The 24,764-nt window shown below is 45.0% G+C and overlaps 1 protein-coding gene across 1 annotated transcript in view; it reads right to left on the bottom strand.

The window, feature by feature from the left end:
* The window catches only part of LOC135388325 (uncharacterized), a 151,867-nt gene that overhangs the window by 82,865 nt on the left and 44,238 nt on the right, over positions 1 to 24,764 (bottom strand). Inside the window, exons 30-48 of the mRNA XM_064617807.1 lie at positions 22,445 to 22,561; positions 22,225 to 22,351; positions 22,080 to 22,169; positions 21,789 to 21,845; positions 20,244 to 20,363; positions 19,983 to 20,188; positions 11,928 to 12,034; positions 11,746 to 11,863; positions 11,545 to 11,685; positions 9,297 to 9,410; positions 9,110 to 9,242; positions 8,063 to 8,161; positions 7,859 to 7,981; positions 7,548 to 7,771; positions 7,384 to 7,490; positions 6,018 to 6,126; positions 5,773 to 5,934; positions 1,054 to 1,167; positions 439 to 607 (exon numbers count right to left, since the gene is read on the bottom strand). Of these exons, the coding sequence (XP_064473877.1) occupies positions 439 to 607; positions 1,054 to 1,167; positions 5,773 to 5,934; positions 6,018 to 6,126; positions 7,384 to 7,490; positions 7,548 to 7,771; positions 7,859 to 7,981; positions 8,063 to 8,161; positions 9,110 to 9,242; positions 9,297 to 9,410; positions 11,545 to 11,685; positions 11,746 to 11,863; positions 11,928 to 12,034; positions 19,983 to 20,188; positions 20,244 to 20,363; positions 21,789 to 21,845; positions 22,080 to 22,169; positions 22,225 to 22,351; positions 22,445 to 22,561 (2,437 nt within the window). The remainder of the gene's footprint in view (positions 1 to 438; positions 608 to 1,053; positions 1,168 to 5,772; positions 5,935 to 6,017; positions 6,127 to 7,383; positions 7,491 to 7,547; positions 7,772 to 7,858; positions 7,982 to 8,062; positions 8,162 to 9,109; positions 9,243 to 9,296; positions 9,411 to 11,544; positions 11,686 to 11,745; positions 11,864 to 11,927; positions 12,035 to 19,982; positions 20,189 to 20,243; positions 20,364 to 21,788; positions 21,846 to 22,079; positions 22,170 to 22,224; positions 22,352 to 22,444; positions 22,562 to 24,764) is intronic.

Genomic DNA, 24,764 nt, shown 5'->3' with positions numbered 1-24,764 from the left:
AAAACGGGGCAGGCGACATATTCGATGGTAAAGCAAATTGTAGCGGTCGAAAGAACAACAAGTAGGACAATCTGAGCCTGGCCACCGCCCAGGCAATGATCGGAAAGACGGTAGGTTGATGGGGCGGGACTTGAACCTACACCTCAGACAGTCAAGGAGGTGTTACGTCACCATTCGGGTACTCGCAGCCACGAACACAGACAAAAGGCACACACAAAACAGGACTAACTGCAACTCACGACTACTTTACTGTTGAATACACATACTCTCTTAAATACCAGAGTAGGTACCCGTTCCCCTATGTATCCGACCTATTTTTTGAGATAGCACAATTCCTCCTGTATGAGGGCGATAGAGGGAGCGCTGACACATTTTTCCTCTTTTTCCTCAATCAAACACCATCCCACCCCCAAATCCTGCACCATGCGGGTAGCTTACAATTGAGATCGGCGCGCCCTTCTAGAAGACTTGGTAGGTTGAATGCTTGCTGTATAGCCAACAGCCGCGAAAAAGGACGGCGCATTATGCAGTTGCCACTGGAGTCTTCCATGTCCACGTTGAAAGCAGCAACGCAGACATTGGGGAAGAGTTTCTTTAGGTAGTGAACCTGTTATGAGACGTGAGGGAAAGGCGAAGGTGAAATATCCAAAGATGAATAGTGAGGTGTGTTGGCTACATTCTGTATTCGCGCGTCAATCCTGCATATAGTTATGATTTGGCGTTTCACAGCATGAAGTGCACGAACACCATCTCTGGGTACAAGCTTTCACGGAGACAAATCTCGCTACAGTGATCACTACAAAGAGGCTGCTCATGTTGGGTCTTTTGGAACTGCTAGGGGTATCAAAAGGCGCGAGTTGACAATCTCGTGGATTGTCCGGTACCACGGTTCGCATCAGAACAGAAGCAGAGGAAGTAGAAGAATATACTTTTCTGGGCAATTTCTTTCATGGACGAATACCATCTTTCATATTCACGACACCTACCAATCGCGATAACTGAATGGGTGAATACGCGTGTTCTTCATGTTGTCATGTATACAATTATTCTTACCTTCAGCTGCACACTTTCCTCGTCCTCGAATGTAACAAAGTGGGAAGCATTTCGAGCTGAACAAGATAAGCTCGGATGGTCGCAGTGTTCTCCACCAATGTCCGTGGAACAGGTCTAAAAGGAAACGGGGCAGGGAGAAAGGAGGAAATCACATGAATCGAGAGCTGTGACCAAAACTCTGCTTCATTCAGAAGCCATGTATAATACTTTCGCCGCACCGTTTCTCGTCACTGCAGCTACATATACAAAAGCACCCTGCATAAGCAGCCGTGAGCGGTGCTGGGTGACCTTTATAGCCCGTGTAACGTAGCATTCCCGTAGCGAACGACCGCGAGGACTCATTTTCCATGGAAAATTCGCCCGCTGCCCGTACCCTCCACGTCAACGGGTGGCGTCAGCATCGCTGAGTGACTCGCGGGCTTTCTGAATGAGAGGAAGAGGTTTTGTGTTCTAGAAAGCCAGCTACCATCATCGTTCTGCCGCATGTTATTTGTTGCACGCCACAGCCAAAAACGAAAATTACATAGTTCCGCAGTCACTGCTCCTTTTGGGATGGTCACATCCGTTCTAGTCGATTTCGAAACTATAGCATCGTTTTATTTCTCTTAAGCCGCTGAACACGGTACCTAAAATCTCACTCGGAATGGTGGATTAGATTAGATTAGGTATACAGGGTGCCCCAGAAAACGTGTCATTGAATTATAATAAAAAACTACACCACTTAGAGTCATGCGGTCAATGACATTTCTTCTTACTGGGTTTTTGCCACCTCCTTGTGTGAATGTCGTGTGACGTAAGTTTAATTATGTAAATTTTAGCGAGCTTAAGTCGGAAATTTGCCTAGTAAAGGTCACTTTTTTACCCCACCAATGTGAAGAGCGTGTCTAATTTAGTCAAATTAATGATAATTGACAGGGATATTCAGAAGCTATCCCATCGGAAAAAATGGCCGAACATCATGCTCTACGGAGGTCGCACAGAATAGCGCACGATGAATATTTCAGCGCAATCTTGTCAGTCCGACGAAAGGAGGTTGGAAACCCAGCCCTCCCCGACATCGCAGAAAGAGATAAAACAGACACGGCTTATCACGTCCGACTTTCGCTTGGATAATGCTTTCCCTCTCCCAATTTTGGGAACTGTTACTTTTTCTACTATCACTCTGTGGGCTGGCTTCGGAACCTCCTTTCGTCGCACTGAGAACGATTGCGCTAAATAAGTCATCGCGCGCTATGGTCCGGTGCTCCGAAAAGCATGATGTTCGGCTATTTTTTCCGATGGGATAGCTCCTGAATGTCCCTGTCAATTATCATTAATTTGAGTAAATTAGACACGCTCTTCACATTGGTGGGGCAAAAAAATGACCTTTACTAGGCAAATTTCCGAGTTCAGTTCGCAAATATTTACATAATTAAACTTGGAGTACATGACATTCACATTAGAAGGTGGCAAAAAGCTAATAAGAACAAATGCTGTTGACCGCATGATTCTAGGTGGCGTAGTTTTTTATTATAATTCAATGACACGTTTTCTGGAACACCCTGTATATTAGGAAAAAGAGGAAGGTTGGAACTATTGGAACTACACTCTTAAAAATGAACTTCACCGCATAGCACGCTCTTAGCCAACCATCATCTCAAATGATATCGTTATCTGCCCTGATTTGTTGAAAACGGGAGGCGTACGCCTTTTTTGTGACAATTATGAACAGCATAAGTGTCACAAAAAAGGCGTACGCCTCCCGTTTTCAACAAATCAGGGCAGATAGCGATATCATTTGAGATGATGGTTGGCTAAGAGCGTGCTATGCGGTGAAGTTCATTTTTAAGCGTGTAGAGTCACCGAATAGCTTCGCTCAGAGTATTGCATTCCTTTTCCCCGGCGCTATATGCCGACAACCATCTGGTAACATTGAGTGCGCCGCTCTCCCATTGGACAAAATCTGCAACTCGGCGCCATTTTGTTGTCACGCCAGTGGAACCGCACGCTCTTAAAAATGAACTTTACCGCCATAGCACGCTGCTAGCCAACTATCATCTCTAATGACGTCGTTCTTGCCCCCGATTTGTTGAAAACGGGAGGCGTTACGCCTTTTTTGTACAATTATGCGCTGCATAAGTGGTACAAATCAGGGGCGAGAATGATGTAATTCGCGATGACGGTTAGGAGCGCGATATGCAGTGACGTCCATTTTTTAAGAATGCAGTTTCTTTCCGTCCAGGCAAAACGACCGTATGCTGCGGCAAACTTATTTCACATCGCGAATAGACCATTTTAGAAAAGCAAGCGCCACCTGTGGTACGCAAGGGCTCATGGGAACTTCGAGCGCCTCGACGCATTACGATACGACCAGAGGTGGAGGTAGAAGAAGAACAACAACATTCCCGGTGTGCGCAGCAGCAGCAGCAGCTGTGATAAACCATATCCGAAGCAGACGACGGAGCAGTGGCCCTCAAAATTCCAATGCTGCTTTGCGCCGCGCGCTTGGTGGCGCGCGCATCTTTTTAAAATCGTGCGATTTTGTTTAGAGGGCTGTGTTCCATTGTTGTCAAGGAAGACGCAAAAGCGTGATCGAACAGCGAAGAAAACACGAACGTCTACGGACGGGATCAGTCACTCATCAACATAGATGACGAACTTGTCCATCAGTTGCAGTATACTCTGAAGCTATTCAGTGACTCTATACTTTGAACTTCCAGCACCCATCAAAGGCGCTACCTGCTCCAATGCCATGCATAACCGCAGATTCCAACAAAAAATACAAGAACACAGAAATGGCGGCGATGGTGGCATGGTGGTGGTTCGCGACTGTTATTCGACGGTAAACATGACAAGAGCAGACGACGAATGTTGACCGTATGCCGAAAAGAAAAGGAATGAATGTCGCGGGTGTCTCGTCTGGACTTTCCCCCTTTCCCCCTCTGAGCGCAACGCTCCCACTCCTCCTCTCAGGGACTGATGTCACGCCGTCGGGGCTTCTGCGGCCGCTGCAGCCCTGACAACAGCGCAGATATTTAAAAATTCGTTTATTTTATATCTAAGGACTTTTCGGACGAAAAAAATAGCCAGGTAGATTGTTGGTCGTTGGCGACCACCATAGTATCGACTTCATAGATGGCTTTCCGGATGTGACTGTCTCTTTAAGTCAGACTCCGCCGCATGATACATACTGAGGGTCTACGCAGTTGGTCATTGATAAAGGAAGCACCGACAAGAAAAGATGAGATAACAAGATGATAAATGAAGAGATCTCGAACCTCAGTACAACAGTTACGGGGGGAAAAGTGAATGCAGAACGTGCAGTATAAAAACAGCGGTTGTGGTGGAATTCGCCGTTGTCGGCTTCCGATGTGGGCAACGTCACGACTAACGCTCTGGGGGAATGTGCGTCCTGGGCAGACGTTTAAGGGAACTGAGAACAGCCCTTCACCGTATACGCTGAGCCAATAGACGCTCAGAGCGATATCGTTATCTTTCCTGATTGGTTGAAAATTGCAAGTGTGCGCATTTTTGTGTCAACATAGTCCAAGACAGGAGGAGAAAACTCCCCGTGGAACCAAGCGGCGGTTATATCTCATATGGCCTGAGTGTGCATAAGGACGAAGTGACCAGAATGAACAAATGTTCATGGGACCCGAAAAAAAAAATGGGCCTTTTGACCATTTGGGTCAAATGAGCAGGGCAGTATAAGGCGTTCAGAAGGCCGAAATGGTCATATGGCCCGAAAACCAGGAAAGAACACTAAGAGTGACCTAGATATTTTCTTTGCTTACGTGCGCTGATGCCCTCAGTGTGTGACACGCCCGTACGTTCCGATTTGGAGTTCCGATAACAATTAAATCCTGAATGCATGTTCGTGCCCAGAATTCAGTTTTTTTTCCGAAGGTTCCCAATTCTACAATACTCATTCGGAAGGCTGTTTATTGGCGTTCTTTCTCGAGATCCAAGAATACTACATCAACCTGTTTCTTTTCATCAATGCACTTATAAGTAATGTGTAAACTTGATCAATAGCAGGGTCGTAGAAGACTTCTTTCTGAAACCGTATTGATTAACACAATTAAGTTATGGTGCTCCAAAAAAGTTGATATGTGCCAGTGCAAGATGTGCTCAAACACCTTTGAACAAGTGCAAAGCAACGAGATGGGGCGGCAGTCTTCTAATAATGTTGCATTCTTTTTTGGCACTGGGATAATTTTTGCTACTTTCCATTCACCAGGAAGGGTACCCGTTGAATATATTCTGGTGAAGAGCACTTCTAAATATAACAACACCCATTGAGTTTTAAGAATGCATTAGGAATGCCATCGGGTCCAGGGCTTTTCTTGGTATCCAATTGCAAATTACTATAAAATTATTCTTCTTATTATAAAATATCTAGGTCACTCCTAGTCTCCCTTGCTTGACAGCAAAATTTTCCAGCTCGGGCCTACAGATAGCGCAGCACTATCTGGTCATGGTCACGGGTTGAGGGTGAAGTTTCACCTCCTGTCCTTCCTGCTCTATGGTTCAAATCGATAGGGAAACAAGTACACCTTCGGTTTTAACTATTCAAGAAAGTGAACGGTATCATTCTGAATGACCATCCGGCGAAGTGCCGTTTTCTTTTTCTTTTTTTTTTCATAATTGTGCTATATAGCAGCTCGTGTTCCGTTTCAGCAGACACTTATTTCTTCCGTGCATTTAATTTCAGTCTAGATAATAGAGAAACTCTGGTACCTCTGCGTAATTATGCAGGGCCTGCTTCTTACAAGGTACTCCAAGTTCCGGCTTTCCGTCCGATGTCACGAAACTCAAAACGGCGAGGTTGACTGAGACGCACACTTTTGGGCTCGCTTTGACTTTGTTTTGTACTGTCATCATAAGCGACACAGTCGTATCCTGCGTGCAAAGCGTTGTTCATGTTAGGTTAGGTTGGGTTCGCTTTACAGGAGTTACGTGAAATTAAAGAAAAACCAGCTTACTAAATAAGTGAAGTCGTTCCTCATAGACGACATTGTAGAAGGATTATGAACACGGCAAGTCTTTTCATGTTCTGGTTGGTGTGTCATGAAAATAATCATGTCGGAATTTCTGTAACAGGGTTTAGCGGGATGTTTAAGGCAATCCGAGCCGTATGGATTAATTTCTTGCTCACACACGTATATTGGTATACAAGGTGTTTCAGTTAATCCCTGGACTAAATAATTCGCGAGCGGGTGCACCAATCGAAGAACTTTCCTTTCAAGTGTCTGTCCATTACCACCTCACGCTGCACACCGTGTGAATGAGTGGACTTAGGCGCTCATTATTTAAATAAAAATTCAAATGAATTTCGTGAAATAACGTATCTTCTAAAGCTGGGCGCCGCCGGCGTTAAAATGGTTACTACCCCTTTTGGTACATTCAGTGGACACTTTTTAAAGAAAAATCTGCCACCGAAGCTGGTCATTTCTAGCAGTAATTAATTGGTTTCGGTTTACATATTGTTGTAGCGGCTGGTCGCGCCGAAGCGCAAAAGGACGTAATTCATTGGTGTAATTGATTGGTGTAAGGACGTAATTCATTAGTTAATTGATTGATGTAAGGACGTATTTCATTGGTGGATAAGGGAGTGGAAGAGCGTCCTTTTGCGCTTTATCGTGACCAGCCACGGCAAGAATATGTAAACCGAAACCAATTATTAACGGCAACAAATGACCAGATTCGGTGGTAGATTTTTCTCTCAAAGTTGTCCATGAAGGTCCCAAGTATTTAAATATTGGCACCTCCCACTCATTCACACAGTGCGCAGCTTGCATGTCGTATCGGAGAGATACTTAGAAAAAAGAAAGCTCTTTGATTGGTGCACCAGTTGACGAATTATTTAGCGCGGGCATATAACTGAAACACCATGTATACACAGAAGGGCAAGCAAGGTGAACTAATACAATGCAAGTGAAGAAGTCAGAATAAGGCATGAAGTACATTTGGGAGGGAGAAACTAGGGGGAAGTCCTCTGCCATGTAAAGTCCCCATAGAACCCATCCCCAAATATTTACTGGCTACGCCGCTGCGGAGTATGGTGCGGAGTTCTTGGTGTGTGAGTGTTTTCCTGTGAGCATTATAATCAGGCAGCGGCCCCCAAGAAGCCGTTCGCCTTCCATTTTACAACAAACTTGGGGAGACGATGTTCATTTCGACCCGTAGGGGGGCTCTGTTATATGGCGAAGTTCCGTTTCTATCGTGCACGTGCTTTTTTTCTTACATGTGCACTGGAGGAATTTCGATTCAATTTCACAAGAGCCCATCGAACGTACTGCTGTGTTCCCGCCGCATCATGACCTCCAACACTACCAGCATTGGACTTACCTAAATAAGGACTCGGGATATCCTACGACTCGTTTCACAGCAGGTAACGCCACTATTAAATCCATATTTCTGTTACTCGTGAAACGCCTGAATTTTCGTACGAGTGCCTGGAAAGAAGTTTGTGTAGTGCAGCACTATGAGCTTGAGGCATTTTTAACGTATACCTCAACAAACGAAATATGCGGATCATCTTCACCAGCAGCTCGCGACACCAGTAGAACTATGCCATGTAAAGCGTTTTCATGAAGCCACGCCGTCACTGATGAAGCAAAACGCGTTACATCTTTTGGATGTAGGGACCATTCAAAGGGCACATCATCGGTCTTTAAGGCTACAGCCAATCGAACTTTATGGCTCTGCAGCGATTTGAACGTGTTGAAGGCACTCTCTGTAACATAATGTGTGCAATCGTTACATAACACAACTGACACCTCAGATAATTACAGATCATGCCCATCGTACGCTCCGAGCTTACCACTTTGCGCTTCAAGGGACGCGTTCGCTCCATTGTATTTGATGCCCGTGAAAACGGCGATGTCGCATAACTGTCCCGGTAGCAACTCGACCTGAATTGATTGCAGAAGACATACAAGGGTCCCTGAAAGTGTGATTACTGTTAAGGTATGTTCTTGGCTTTCATCGTGCTGATATCATTGCTAGGCCTTGCGCCACGTTGTACCAGAAACATTCTTCTGCTCCAGCGGAACGAAGCTTTCTGTATGTTCCGTTGTGGGTTTCCCAGTGGTTCGTCTTGCTTGGCCTACATCTCGTGGGTATCCTGATAATGGGTAAAGGCACAACATGTAGTACAGCTGTAGTAAGCGGCAATTGCATGAGCACTGGACAAAGCAAAGCTTGATATCTTTTGATGCCCGAGCTGATACGGACGGCGTGGTATACGTCATGGTAACGCAACATAGAATGTAACGAACAACTCTGGAAGGGCTAAGAAGTGACAATACAAGAAATCGCGTCATTCCCCGTCGTATACCGTATCGTCCTATAAACCCATCTTTTCTGCAATGTGTTCTTCCGGGATTAAAAGTATAGTTGTGGCAACATTGGGGCAACATGAGTAACAATGTTGGACCCGGAGTCCAGTATCTGCTTCTTTCTGGCATAGATGAGCACACTGTGATCTTCAGATGTTTCAGCGACCTCTTGAGTAAAAGTCTACTGCGCTTGCAGTGCCTTTGCGGGTGCAGTGTGTCTAGCTACCATTATGACCAATATATTCAAGCACCAATGTTTTCCACACTATCTACATTATCGTTAGGGAGTGACTTTCGGGTTCAACCCGATTCCACTCGCCCCCCCCCCCCCCCCCCCGAACTAACCTCCAACCAATTCGGGTTAAACCCGATTTCTCCCCGAATTCCAGTTACTATATACTCGAGTGACGTTTCCACTGAAGACGGACAAAGGCCGCCACGTGTAACACGTGTAAGAATGGGTCACTTACGTTCCCAGCAATACACCTATGTGTGCCAGCACTGTCTATGCCGTCGGGAATTAGCGCTGGTAGGTCACGCACACACACAAAAAGGGAAGAACTTAATATGGACACGAGGAGAAAAAACACCCGCTAACACCCGAAGGTACAATTATCGCCCGATTTCTCCTCGAATTAGATTTAAAAATGGCGCCCGATTTTAACCCCAGAATCTGAGAAAGGCGTTTAACCCGGAAAGTACTCCCTAATTATCGCGAATAGTGAATCACTTACTTGCAGTTCTCCCAATCTGCTTCAAGCGTGCAAAATTTTCTTTTCTTTTGCTGCAGGCCTCCGTATTAAGGTCGTAATCGGCATTAAACGCCGCAAAGCAAGCCTTAGTATACGTTGAGAGTATCGTAGTTACCTATGGAAAAGAAAACGTCTATAATCTCTTTACGTCAACCAATCGAGCGCTCACCTTCTTTTTGATGAGCTCTTCACTTTCTAGCGACACCCAACGACCTCTCTTATACCGAAAAACAGTCAAGGATTTGTCCGAAGAGTCCTCTTTCGTAAAACCCGTCTCGCATATCTGGAACACACCCCGACATACTGTATAGGTAGACAGGTAGCGTGGGCACAAGTCCGCGAGCCGTATTGACGTCTTAGCAGAGTCCGCTTCAGCCACATACTGTATCGAGTACTGAGAAGATGCTGGTGAAAGCACTGTGCATCCTAATGTTGCATTTAGCCTACTTTGCAGGGAAGAGCGCCTACTTCCATGGCACGTTAGGGAGGATATTACGCTACAAAACAAGCAGACTGCTATAGAAGGTGCGAAGCTACTGTCATCCCCAGTGTCCGTTAATTATCGGGCACTTGCGCTGCTTTTGGCCTCAGGCCGGACTGCCTTACGTATGCGACGGCAGTATTAACTGCAAAGCTGCTCAGGCGAACAATGCTTTCCCCGATGTAACCAAACTTGTGCGGTATGTATTATTTTGCAGCTTCTACGTTCGTCTTCTTCGCTCCCGCCATGCCCTGACAGACATTACATAACATTTTCCAAGCGACATCCGCGTTAGCAAACCCCGTCATATTCGTTGGAGGAATTTGGTGTAGCTTTTCTGGTTCATTGTTTGCTGCTAAGAACGCTCTGAAAGATGGCAGTTGATGAAAAGCCGTCGTGTGCAGGTGGCGAGACTCCATATCATTGCGTGGGCGGTGGTAAGGCTTAAACCTTGTGTTGTCCTAATTGTTGTTTGTTCAGTCTCCGTTCCGTCTCTCCATTTACGTTCCGTTGTACAGCTCGTATCAGAGTTAACTTGAACGCCATTTCGGCCTGCTGTTTCTGCTTGTGCTTAGAATTAACGGCGGCGGGTTTTTGGGTCATCTCATTCCAGTTAGAGGGGGACCATCGTTAAAGGTACTGTAAAGCAGTAGACAAGCATGATATGCTGGTGATGTGACTAGAGACTTTGTTGCTTCTAAATACCATATCCGGAACCATACGACAGACAACGCACTATAAATATTTTTAATTTGCCACGAAAAATGCGGCGTAGTGGAGCGGTGCGACGCCTGGTGTCAAACAACCCCCTGTACAGCGGGCAACACTGAAAATTTGTATTACACACTATTACATCGGAACTTCGTTATTTTCGTAACCATATTAGTTTTCCTGTTTACCTATGGATTCTGAAACCCATGTTAACAGTTTAACCTGTTAACCCCTGTTTGTGCAACGTAACCCAGCGCTGGCCGCTGCTCGATGGAGGCTCTTCCTACTTCTCTGCTGCGCTGTGCGCTCCTCCTGTTCGCGGCCTCTTTCGAACGAACAAACTCTCCCTGTGAATCTCTGAACAAACGAGTCCCGACGCTGTCTTGCTTCTTGAACTTCTGACACATTTTTTTCAACGGCTCAGCATTTCATTTCAGTTCGCTTATCCGTTTATCCTCAGATGTGGATCGTTGTGTGGATTACAGGGGCGGAGTTTCATGGTAGATTGTGGTGGATTGTTATGTCGAGCCCAGTGCTATACGCATGCAATGTGGTTGCCGCCGTATGTGTCAGGAGTACGAATTCATTTCGAATACCTAGTACAATGTTGCCCGTAATCTTTAATTGTAATTTTCTCATTAATTGCAGCGTCGATTGGACTGAAGCTTGCGCAGTTTTTGTCCTGGTGGCTTGGACAATCGAATGGCCACACTAAATGACATTTGATCGGTGCTGCTTTACAGTACCTTTAAGAAGGCGTCGTTTTCTGCTAGGCGCTGCCAGGGTGGCTCTTTCCGCTTTGTAGGCTGAAGCGACGTTCAAGTTGACTTTGACATGAGCTGTACCAGTGCGAAAGTTTTCTGGGTTGTAGGCAGATGGTTGTAGTAGTACGGTTCCCTCTCAAAAACTGCCTTACAATGCGTCAACAAATCATTTAGCGTGCTTAATCATTCTGAGCACTGATTGGAGTGTTTGGTGAAGTTCTGCTCTTAGCTCGAGCTTTAGTGACAATGCTTGTTCCGAAAGCTTTAAGTTTCCGCATTATTTTCGCACCAATTGCAAAGAGATACCGAGAGTTCCTATTTCGCGACCTCCCGCGGTTATTCGCTTATCCGCCTATCGAATCCGCTATTCGCTTATCGAATTCGCTTATCCGCGTCAAATAGCCTGCGGCACAATTGCACGCCGCAGAAGTTTTTCAACAACGCCGGCATGTGAGCTATACCTGAGCAGTTTCTGTGACTTTGGAGCAGAGAGCTCCGGGAACAGGATTCCCAGTGAAGTCGAACTTCAAGGCAGCCATGTTGAAGGACATGCACAGCTTGACGTTACTATTCAGTTTTTTCATCCACTTCAACGCAGTTGTCTGAAATGATGCATCCAAACATGACCAGCAGGACGCGCATGAGACGCCTCTTTATCATACCATTGGCACACTTTGGAGACACGTGTTTTCTGTATCCTTGAACACGGAGACATGAGATGTCCTGCAGAACTTCCAAAGTTGACGGAAGTGGGTTTGAAAGATGAGCACGTCCGTGAACCTATTCAGATGGTACGCTATAGTGTGTACGAAGAGTATAATGCTCACTTGAAACACTAGCTTACTGTAGAAGAGGCTTGAGATTTCCAGCTATTACGGTAGGCTTCCGGGAAAAGTCCGCAACGTCAATCCCAATGACCACGGTTCTGTTGTGAAGGGACTCCCGTAATGTCTGCAGGGACATAAGTACATACTCTTCAATAGAGATACTTTTTAATACGATAGCGTTATTGGGCTATCCCCTCGAAAATTACTGCGCCGAAAACTCAGCTCGGACGATAGATAGCGCTACGGGAACCGTGGGCGCAGAAGCATTTATGGCGGGGCATCATCTCTAAAAACAGAACTTCACCGCATAGCACGTTGTGCGCCAATCATTGCCACCACTGATAGGGTTATCGCTTGTGATTGGGAGGCAGAGGGGGGCGTACGCCTTTTTGTTGCAATTTTCATATATCCAAATCGCCACAAAAAGGCGTACGCCCCTTCTCTCTTCGAATCAGAAGCGATAATCCTATCATCCGTTGCAATGGTTGGCGCACAGCGTGGTGTGCCGTGAAGTCCTGTTTTTAGAGTGCGTATACAGCTCTTACACTCTTAAAAATGAACTTCACCGCATAGCACGCTCCTAGCCAACCATAATCTCGAATGATATCGTTATCTGCCCTGATTTGTTGAAAACGGTATGCGTACGCCTTTTTTGTGACAATTATGAACAGCATAAGTGTCACAAAAATGGCGTACACCTCCCGTTTTCAACAAATCAGGGCAGATAACGATATCATTCGAGATTATGGTTGGCTAGGAGCGTGCTATGCGGTGAAGTTCATTTTTAAGAGTACGTGCGGAGGGTCGCTCGAGAACCCGCCAGCGGCTGTCATGCCAGCATCCCACATCACGCGACTGAGCAACTGTGAGACGAGGAGTCAGCAGTAATGTTCCCAGAAATCAACCTCTGGGTGTACCGAGCTTGCAAGGGGGGGGGGGGGGTATGTATATGGATATACAGGCTGTTTATATTTATTCGTTAGAATTTTATTAAAAACTAGCAGAGCAATAGATGGTGTTTTTTGCAGTTGAGTTATACAGGGTGTCCCAGAAAACGTGTCATTGAATTATAATAAAAGAACTACACCACCTATAGAGTCATGCGGTCAATGCCGTTTGTTCTTACTGGGTTTTTGCCACCTCCTCATGTGAATGTCGTGTAACGTAAGTTTAATTACGTATATTTTTGCGAGCTTAAGTCGGAAATTTGCCTAGTAAACGTCACTTTTTTACCCCTCCAATGTGAAGAGCGTGTGTAATTTAGTGAAATTAAAGATAATTGACAGGGATATTCAGAAGCTATCCCATCGGAAAAAATAGCCGAACATCATGCTCTACGGAGGTCGCACAGAATAGCGTACGATGAATTTTTCAGCGCAATCTTTGTCAGTCCGACGAAAGGAGGTTGGATACCCAGCCCTCCCCGACATCGCAGAAAGAGATAAAACAGGCACGGCTTATCACATACGACTTTCGCTGGGATAATGCTTTCCCTCTCCCAATTTTAGGATCTTACTTTTTCTACTATCACTCTGTGGGCTGGCTTCGGAACCTCCTTTCGTCGCACTGAGAGCGATTGCGCTCAAAAAGTCATCGCGCGCTATGGTCCGGTGCTCCGAAAAGCATGATATTCGGCTATTTTTTCCGATGGGATAGCTCGTGAATATCACTGAATTATCATGAATTTCACTAAATTAGACACGCTCTTCACATTGGTGGGGTAAAAAAGTGATCTTTACTAGGCAAATTTCCGACTTAAGCTCGCAAAAATTTACATAATTAAACTTACATTACACGACATTCACATGAGGAGGTGGCAAAAACCCAGTAAGAACAAATGCCATTAACCGCATGACTCTAGGTGGTGTAGTTTTTTTAATTATAATTCAATGACACGTTTTCTGGGACACCCTGTATGGCCGGGCCAATATTCTATCGCAGAAAGTACCTTTAGGTCGGGTAACTAGGTCGGGTAGGTCGGGTAACTACAAGATCACTAATTATCTAAAATTTATTAATTAACTCTTTAATTAGGGAATTTCGCGCAAAAGTGATGTAGCAGAACGGGAGGTATTCCTCATTGAAAGCCATCCCATGCTTTAAAACCCTTAAACGCGCACGTGTGTTGAAATATCCACCGCTGAACTTCGCTATGCAAATGAGCAGAAACAAGAATTACGCACTTTTCGAGCGCAGAAAGAGCGACAGGCAGTCCACGGCCTCGTGCTCTAGAGCGATGGAGCTGATTGGTGTTGGAGCTAATGTGTTGGCCAGGTAGACCGCTGTTAGACCTAGATAAGGCGAAAGTCGCTTCATTTCTGCGCTCGAAAACTACGTATTTCTTGTTTCTGCTCATTTGCAGAGCGAAATTCAGCGATGGACATTTCAACACACGTGCGCGCTTAAAGGGGCTATGAGCTCTACCAACGTAGCCCGCCGACTGTGTCGGCACCCAACGGCGATTTTAACTTGCTGGCTCTGACGCCTTTTGTAGATGAATCTGATAGGCCCGTATCTTCACTACATATAGCACGCTGCTAGCGAACCATTATCCCCAATGACAAAGTTCTCACCCCTGCTTTGTTGGTAATGGGAGGCGGAGGCTCTTATGTGGAGCAATTATGTACCGTATTATGGCTACAAAATAGGCTCCGCCTCCCGTTTTCAACAAATCAGGAACGAGAACGTTGTCATTCGGGATGATGGTTGGCCAGGAGCGTGCCATGTGGTGAAGTTCATTCTTAATAGCAACGGCAAGCTACCTCGACACCCCCCCCCCCTCATTCTTAATAGTGCCAAAAAAAAGGGAAAGTGGGAGAGGGGAGTTGAGGGGAAGTGATGCATAGGCAGGATGACCGATACTGATGGGACGGAGGCACACTGTAGGTGAGAGGTGCACTAGTCGTGACGATGCCCACTTGAGTGCGGCCAACAACGGCAAGCTACATCGACATGCCCCCGTGATGTGATGTGTACCTCCGCGTTGGTGTCTGATTGGGTGCTACAATTCTTCAGATGACGTAACAATGGATAGGAGTATCTGGACGGCAGTGCGTGTATAAGAAAAAAAGTGCGTTTTTCTATTAACGCTGCACACGTTATGAAGGAGAAGGATTAAACAATAAATTGCAAATAGGATTACGAAGCGTAGAAGAACAATATTACATCTAGTAAACTCGTAACTAAATACATTCAGATTGGAGTTCTTACCGCCTTTAAGTAGATTGGTAGAAATCCAGCGAACCGGTAGAGATGTAGGAAGGGAGTTGCCTCAGGACAGAAGCCGCCGATATTTCGACAGAGACAGAGACTCGAACAGTCTCTGTTCGAAATATCGGCGGCTTCTGTCCTGAGGCAACTCCCTACTTACCGCCTTTAAGGGTTTTCTAAACATGGAATGGCTTTCGACGAGGAATATCTCCCGTTCTGCTACATCGCTTTTGCGCGGAGCCCCCTAATTAAAGAGTTAATGTATTTTTGGTAATTAGTGATCTTGTAGTTGCCTACTTTTTCGAGAGAATGTTCACCTGGCCATAGAACTCAACTGCAAAAACAGCATCTATTTTGCTCTGCTAGTTTTTTTTTACACAAATTCTGTAACGAATGAACGTAAACACCCTGTATGTTTGTGGGTATGTGAATTGGTAGCTGAGCTGAATTCCGCAATCTCAGAAAATTCAGGGGGTGTTGCAAAAACCAAGAGGTGTACACGCCCCAGAGGGGATGTAGGGAACGCCCTCAGTGCCTAGTAGACCATAACAGCGGTCGTGTTAGCTAGGTGAGGGTATCACGAGGCAGTTGCGGTCATTGAAATGCTACGTTATATTACTGGGGAGACATGCATTACTGGGGAATTATATTGCATTTTGAAAGCGAGACTGCCACGGCGGGAGAGCAACGTCTTGCCTCGTTGTGGCGTGGGCCTGCCGACATGAACGAACCGTCGTTCTCGGAGTCCCCCCGTTGGTGTCCATTGTCTACGCGTTGCAGTTTCAGTTTATTTTGTGACAAACAGAAAGAACAAGAACATGTAACGACTGGGTCTGCATACAACAAAACAACAAAACAACATCATACAACAAAATATTGTCTTGCTAGGACCAGTCATGGGCAACAGCAAACACTACACGCACTACATCCATATTACTATACAACAATAGCAACTTTAAACAATTACAACCTACCGTTCAACAATTACAAGATCAAAAATTAAGAGTACCATCACATACGAACTGCTTAAATTTACGAACTGACGTGGCCTGTCGTACAATCAAAGGCAGCGAATTTAACTTTAGCACCATAAAACGTAAAAGCAAACAGTCCAAAATTAGCTCTCGGACCTGGCAGTTGAAGAGTAAGATTGTCATTTTTGGGAGTGAATATACAGAAAAGTGAGGATGCAGTGTAATTATGGATGAGTCAGAGAGCCTATTTATAAATCTATAAACAAGGATTGAAAGTTTTATGTTTAGAAGGTTGAAAATATCGCTCACTGAAAAAAAAAGTTAAAAGCAAACGTTACAGAAGTTTGTGAACGTAGCGATAACACCAGTCTAACGTACACCAACGTTCAGCGTGTTCAAGTGTGTTACATATGTGAGTCCGTATACGTCTAATGGATAATCGATGCGATTCTGAATTAGTGCATGATATATTAACAAAAGCGTTCAGACAGGTCGGATATCACTAGCATTGTCTAGTGCAAAGATACCAGGAGCGATGTTATTGTGAACATTTAGAATATGTGGCTTCCCAACTAAGGTTTTCCTGTATAGTAACGCACTAAAACTTCGTAGATGCTACCCTGTGTATCACATTCCCTGTGATGTAAAGTTTACAGTAAATCGTTCCGATAATTTGCCGGTAAGGGTGAAATATAATAAACTTAGACTTAGCAATATTAGGGACTAATATATTTGCGGATAGCCATGACGAGTATCTTGCAAGAACAATGTTTGCTTTAGAAATGAGTGACTCAATATCTCTCGCATCATAAAAAATCAGTAATGTATGCCAAGAAAAGAAATTGACCAAGAATTGATCCTTGTAGTACCCCGGTTACCATTGGCAACATGTGTGACCATCCATCTCCCACCTGTACATATTGGTACCTGTCGGTCAGATAGCTTTTATGTAGATACGATGAAGTACCTCTTATCCCATACCTAGACAGTTAATACACTCTTTGTTATCATTAAACATACCCCCCCCCCCCCCCCACTATGATCAACTACGTAGATCGAACGCTTTTCTGAAGTTGGTAAAAATTCCCGTAGCTTTTGAAAAGCTCCTCAAAGGTTTTGATGAATATTTTGTTTTGTTTTTTCCGTCGCAAGTCACAAGAGCTTAGACCTGTCGTCGACCTCTTAGGACCAGTCGTCGAGCTCAGATTGCCTCACGGCAAAAAGCATCAGTGTGATCGATGACGTACCTGCCACCGGCAGCGGCACTTTCAGTCGACTTTGGTTGTGAACTGAAACCTACACTCTTAAAAATGAACTTCACCACATAGCACGCTCCTAGCCAACCATCATCCCGTGTGATATCGTTCCCTTCCTTGATTTGTTGAAAACGGGAGGCGTACGCCTTTTTGTGACACTTATGCAGAAATGTTAATTGTCACAAAAAGGCGTACGCCTCCCGTTTTCCCCAAATCATGTGAGAGAACGATGTCACTCGGGATTATGGTTGGCTTGGGGCGTGCTATGTGGTGAAGTTCATTTTTAAGAGTGTACCGACTCTTTAAAGCATATCAGCACCGCTTTTTATGCAGCCCGTGTACAGAAGAAGAAACAAACAAGACCGGCTTGGATAAAATTCGGGTGACTACACTCTCAGAAAAAGGGTGTGAAAAGGTGGTAACCTCTATAGTTACCAATTATCATATATCCAAATTGCTACAAAAAGGCGTATGCCCCCTCGCTCACCGAATCAGAAGTGGTAACCCTATCATTCGTGGGAGAGACTGAGGTAGCAGGTGCAACCTTTTAGGCACAACATATGCGACATATATTACCTCCTGAAAGGTATAACTGCTCCACCCTTTTTTCCCGAGAGTGTATGTGGACATTATTTGTTCACGCCAAACCCCACAGCGCGTTATCCTCACTAGCATATCATCATACACTCTTAAAAATGTAGGAGCAGAATTGCAATGAGTTATTATAATAACTCATTGCAATTCTGCTCCTACATTTGACCCATATCTGCAAAACATTACGCGCCATTTAAAATAGTACCCGCAATTCCTTAGTAGTTAAAAGAGTATACAACACGCGGCGGAAAGTCACCTCACACGGTAAGTTCGCCACAGAGCGATGTAAAACTTGTTCAATTATCTATTACGGAACGGTTTTAGCGAGTCCATTCCCTCGCCGCACGAGTCCACGTGCTGGATTGAACTCCCCAAGAACTTCCAAAACATGTAAGAGTGAAAGTGGGATGAGAGAGAGTGGTTGGTTTGTCCCTTCAGATGACGTACCCTATTGGAAGTCACTGGAGTGGAGAGGCGTGTTAGCTTAGCTCAATTGGTAAGAGCCCTGGACCGGTGATCCAGAAGATGTGGATTCGAGTCTTACAGCTGGTTAACCTTTTCAGTGACTTCCTTCTTTCATCATTAATTTCTGAGGCACTTGAGGCTTTGTATATATTTGTCCTTTCTATATGTGTTCCAGCCTCAGAACATCAGTTGCCATCATGTTCAAAAGATGCCGCTTGCGTCGATCCCGTTGTATGAATGTGCATGATGAGAAAACATGTAAGAGTGAAAGTGGGATGAGTGAGAGTGGTTGGTTTGTCCCTTCAGATGACGTATTCTATTGGAAGTCACTGGAGTGGAGAGGCGTGTTAGCTTAGCTCAATTGGTAAGAGCCCTGGACCGGTGATCCAGATGATGTGGATTCGAGTCTTACAGCTGGTTAACCTTTTCAGTGACTTCCTTCTTTCATCATTAATTTCTGAGGCACTTGAGGCTTTGTATATATTTGTCCTTTCTATATGTGTTCCAGCCTCAGAACATCAATTGCCATCATGTTCAAAAGATGCCGCTTGCGTCGATCCCGTTGTATGAATGTGTATGATGAGAAAACATGTAAGAGTGAAAGTGGGATGAGTGAGAGTGGTTGGTTTGTCCCTTCAGATGACGTACCCTATTGGAATTCACTGGAGAGGCGTGTTAGCTTAGCTCAATTGGTAAGAGCCCTGGACCGGTGATCCAGAAGATGTGGATTAGAGTCCTACAGCTGGTTAACCTTTTCAGTGACTTCCTTCTTTCATCATTAATTTCTTAGGCACTTGAGGCTTTGTATACTGGGTGTCCCAGAAAACGTGTCATTGAATTATAATAAAAACCACCACCTACACTCTTAAAAATGAACTTCCCCGCATAGCACGCTCCTAGCCAACCATAATCTCGAATGATATCGTTATCTGCCCTGATTTGTTGAAAACGGGAGGTGTACGCCATTTTTGTGACACTTATGCTGTTCATAATTGTCACAAAAAAGGCGTACGCCTACCGTTTTCAACAAATCAGGGCAGATAACGATATCACTCGAGATTATGGTTGGCTAGGAGCGTGCTATGCGGTGAAGTTCATTTTTAAGAGTGTAGAATCATACGGTCAACGGCATTTGTTCTTACTAGGTTTTTGCCACCTCCTGATGTGAATGTCGTGTAACGTAAGTTGTAGTTAAGTAGTAACGTAATTTGTAGTTAACCCTTTCAGTGACTTCCTTCTTTCATTAATTTCTTTCAACCTCCAAGTGTTTCGGTGCACCGGAAGACAGTCCTTTCTAAGCCCCGACTATTGCAGACCCTACTGAGACTAGATCAGTTTTTGGCACAAAATACTTTGTATGGTACTTCACTTTAGTGCTAATATTTTCCTCCTTCCGTCCTTGTCTTCCTTTTCTCCTCTCCACAACTGTCACGGTTATTGGTTATTGAACCAACGGTTCTTGGCCCGAAATTGTCTAACACAAGTCCAACAACCGAAGTCTAACAAACGTACAGAAACACGTTCTCTCTACATATATACAAACTCCTGCACAACTGGTTACACTGTCGTATACCTTTATCGAATCCACAATAGTTCCAACAGAGATGCTGAACATGCGCAGATCAATAACGGCAACACCATCCATGTCAAGGTCTTTTGTCAGCTGAGCCAAGTCCTCCATGTAGCGTGTGGCGTTATCTCGTGGAATAAATCGGACGCCAAGCAGGTATTTTCGTCCAGGCTTAGACTGTTCCCTAACCTCGTCGATCAGCACTTGAACTTGTTAGGCAAGAAGAACATTCAGTGATGCTTCCAGAGAGATACCTACACTTACCATCAAGAAGATCCTGAGAATCGTGCGGAATTTCGAATATAATATGGGTGCAGTAATGCTTAGGAACAGAATGAGTGTCCCGCCAGGCAATGCTCAGGAAGCAGAGGAATGGACGGTCTCCTGAAAGATAATGGAGTGTTGCATAACAGATATGTTGCTGGATAGTACAACTGTTGCTCATACAGGGATACACAAACTGAGATATACAACAAGTGCCTTGTTACGATTTACAGCTGCTGTCTGGCTTTTTTGTAGACAGCCATAGACCTGTTTCTGTGGGCCAGGGGGCGCGAGTGAGCAGCACCGTGAGCAGCACCGTCAGCGCCCCAAAATATGCAACACGCGGTAGTTTGGCAGACGACGTGGCACTTTCAAATACATGGTCTCGAGTTGTTCGCACTTGGCGAGATGCACCGCTCTTTCTGTGAATTTCCTACAGGTTTTGTAGCTCTCCTTGACGCATCCAGTCGTTTTGCCCGGGCAGACAGAAGCTGCACTCTCAAAATGAACTTCACCGCATAGCACGCTCCTAGCCAACCATCATCCCGAATGACATCGCTCTCTTCTGATTTGTTGAAAACAGGAGGCGTGAGTCTTTTTTGTACCGCTTATGCAGTACATAATTGGTACAAGAAAGGCGTACGCCTCCTGTTTTCAACAAATCAGAGGTAAGAACGACGTCATTAGAGATAATAGTTGGCTAGGAGCGTGCTGTGCGTTGACGTTCATTGTTAAGAGTCTGCGGTTCCACTGGCGTGTCAACAAAATGTCGCCGAGTTGCAGATTTTGTCCAATGGGAGAGCGGCGCTCTCAATGTTGCCAGACGGCTGTCAGCATAGTGACGGGGGAAAAAGAGTGCAATACGCTCATTCAGTGACTACTCGCTGTGAATCAGGGGCGCATTTAACGCGTGTTATGCATGGGATAACGACAAGCTGAAGATCAAGCTCCAGGTTACTTGTACGTTTGCCGTCCACGGAACCACATAGCGATGCCCGTATGTTGATGCCCGTAAGTGTCCGACCGTGTTTTCCTTGGCGTTTCATTAATTATCGCAACGTAGTTACAACGATACGTGCAATCCGGCACAAGAAGCAGGTTGACGAGGCCCTGACGCCAGTATCTTATCTGTCCAAAGGAATATCACAGTACGTGGCAAAATGAAAACGCCATTGATATAACCGGTACATTCTACATCAGTGGTTATTTGTTCCACAGGTCGCATGGGAAATCAATGAAAGCCAAAGACGTTAAGTTTTAAATATGAACTATTATAAACTGAATTGTTCTTGAAATCAAATATAGCGATACTCAAGATGTAAATCGGGAATGGATATTACTTATCAATGCAGATGTACACGCAGGACACCCCATCTGTAGACACCGCAAACAAGCGTATTCAAAAGTTTCACATTTGTCAGTTCGCAAGTTGTGGTAAAGCCGTTATGCAGGACAAAGTCGGTACTGCACGACACCAAACTAAAACACTCGCCCAAGATAGTCTTTAAAAGCAGGATTCAATGATGAAAATGTTGGTTCGGATACCTGTAGCGTTGATCAGCGGTGCCTCTCGGAACTTTTCTTCCTCTGGAAGCCGCGAAGCTGAAAGTGAAAGTGTGTCGATCATCATCATCATGTATGACTAAGCAATCCGCAAGGTTATTACAGCAGTATCGGATCGCTAACGAAGTCTCTCCTACCAAAGAAGCAAAACCACAGATTCAATGCAGAGTACCGAACGCGGTGTTGCGTTTCCGGTATGATGAAACTTTCAGCACTAATTTGGTCAATATATCACGTCCCCTTTGGTAAACGTTGGAACACAACGTCCCGTACCTTCTGGATCGAGAATGAGCCGATGATTTTCTTCGGCCTCTTCGGATGTCTTCTTCGGTTGATTGAGTGCCCCGTGAGGTGCCTTGTAAGCTTTCAGATAAGAATATAAGGCTCCGCATTTAGCCAGACCAATATGTGCCTATACCTGCGTCTACCGCCGCCAGTCGTGCGAACTTGTCCCCTCGTTGCGGACACGCGTGCCTGTAATCCTCGTAGTCGACGTTATAGAGGGCTATGCAGGCTAAAGAGTACCTCTGAAGAGCCATAGACACCTGACGGGATAACACCAACAAGAGTGTTTGTGGAGTCTCTCAAGGATATATCCAGGATATTCAGTGGACATCCAACAGCAACTAATGTCATACCTTAACAGATATTAACTCCGGAGTTTCGAATGTCTGCCAGACGCCTTCCCTGTGTCTGAGGTTGCAAAACGAGCCTGAACTGTTGGTCTCCTCGACGTAGTTCTCTGCCGGGCATAACTGGAACACAAACAGCAAACAACGCCGGTGTAGTAAGTTTTAGACCAGTGTAAAGAGAATAATTGCCAGCCTACATTGATTCTAAAGAGCCTAACGGATTGTATCAAAACGCCCCCGAGCCCCATCCGCAACGTATGGCACTTATAAACCTGACGCACGGGCCTTTCCAGAGGAGAGCATGTATCGGAACGGCCTTTGTGCCCATTGACACACGATAACGGAGGTTTCCCTCTTCGATACCGGGCCTTATAGAAAAAAAAAAAAAAGGAGATACACAATAGAGTGTTTCAGTACATCTGAGGAACTCTACGGAAACTCCAAACGCAACAAATCCAAGCTTAGGAATGTGATGTCACTTAGGATGTGATGTTTCTTTGAAACGGGACTATTGGATTGTCATGTTTCCCGGTCTGTTATCGTGATCGTGAACACTTTCGGGTCTACTAAAACGCGTATCTTGTGATCTCTTTTCCAATCGAAAAGGCGTAGCCTCGAAAGCAGCATCTGCCGATGATTAGCAGATCCTCATAATTCAGCAAAAAAAGCCTATCAGTCGTCAAAATAGTTTTTTCAAACTTAAATGAGCCTTTCCATGTCATTTTCGAGTGATAGTAAATTCAATTATCTCGTGCCCAAAATGCCGCGTGTACACTGGCAAGAAAGGGATACATGGGCTGTAATAAAGACATGGGAAGACAATTTAGGCCCAGTAAACCACAAACGTCTATTAGACATACCAGAAAGATCCAAACATTTAAGACATTTGGGATGTCTAGTAGATATCCAGATACATCCACATTACATTCCATGGATGTTCCATGTATCGTCGGAAGCTCGTCCATAACTGTATAAATGCATGTCCTCTGGATGTACATTTGTCACGTCCAGTGGACGTGTTTGCGAGGCATTGCGACGTCTAATATACGTCCATGCGATGTTCCTACCGGATTAACATACGATAATACAGACGTACGTTTACGAAACGTTGTTGACCATCAATTCAATAGTAATTTTTACGTATTTTTCGTAGAAAGCGAATCTATCTTGCGACAACGCGAGAAATTGTAGAACAAGTAAAAGCAAGTTTTTCCATTTCTTCGCCTCCCGCTCTCTGCAAAGTATCTACGTGGCACTCTTCCACCAACACAGAAAATCTGTCAGTTTGACAGCTCCACTCAGTAGGTAACATCATAGAAAATAGCCTGAATTACAAACACAATATTTGTCAGGAAGGATTATCAGAAATGTTAGCGGGCAGTTTGACTCATAGCAGACGTACATATTAATTGCAGAAACACATCCTCGTCACCTTTACAAACGTTTTCGGCCCCTACTACACTTAACAAACATCCCGCAACTATTGGTATTTTAGTATATGTCCCATCCAGTACGCCAATAGAATCTGAGAAACTCCCAAGCCGTGTCGGGTTTGGTATACGGCCACTGCCATGACATTTGCGCTGTTCATGGGCACAAAATAGCTGAAAAAGTATATTTGCAATCCGGTCTATATATTGTCGTATGCTAATCCCATAGGAACATCGATAGGACGTACATTAGACGTCGCAATGCCTCACAAGCACGTCCACTGGATGTGACAAATGTCCAGCTGTTACATCCAGAGGACATGCATTTATACTGTTATGAATGAGCTTCCGACGATCCATAGTACGTTAGTTCCACCTTAGCTGGACATATCCGGATGTCTACTAGACATCCAAAATATCCACGGTGTACCATCCTCTGGATGTCCATTAGACATTTGTGGTTTACTGGGGGTGGCCTGCGTGGACAAAAACACAAGTCTACGCCCGTATTGCCGAGGCATTGAGCAATTCCGGAGTGCGCTAAGAGATACACGAAAGCGAAATTGTCATTGTCGTGTGTTAGTGGCTCGAATCCCTTTCCCTAAGGGGCCCTTCAATGCTGTAAAGGACCCCTACTTGAAAGAAGTTCGAGCCTGCCCTTGTGTCACGGGTATTAGGTACAGCGATTATGTATTTGGGTCATTCCATGCCACACGTTCCAGACATTGCGCTCCATTTCTTTGAAATAAATTGTAGTTTGTTCCCATGCAACCAATGCCCTCCCGGCTAATTTTTGCCGCAAAAGATTTTTCCGCGTCGTGGCCACCTCTTGAAGATGCGATTTGACATGTAACGTACGTATCTGCCAGGAAAAAATTTCTAACAAAATTGCTTTT

The sequence above is a fragment of the Ornithodoros turicata genome, chromosome 3 (assembly GCF_037126465.1).
Source record: "Ornithodoros turicata isolate Travis chromosome 3, ASM3712646v1, whole genome shotgun sequence".
Classification (NCBI taxonomy): Eukaryota; Metazoa; Arthropoda; class Arachnida; order Ixodida; family Argasidae; genus Ornithodoros; species Ornithodoros turicata.
The sequence above is the reverse complement of the archived record's forward strand: the minus strand, read 5'-3'. Positions and strand labels throughout refer to the sequence as shown.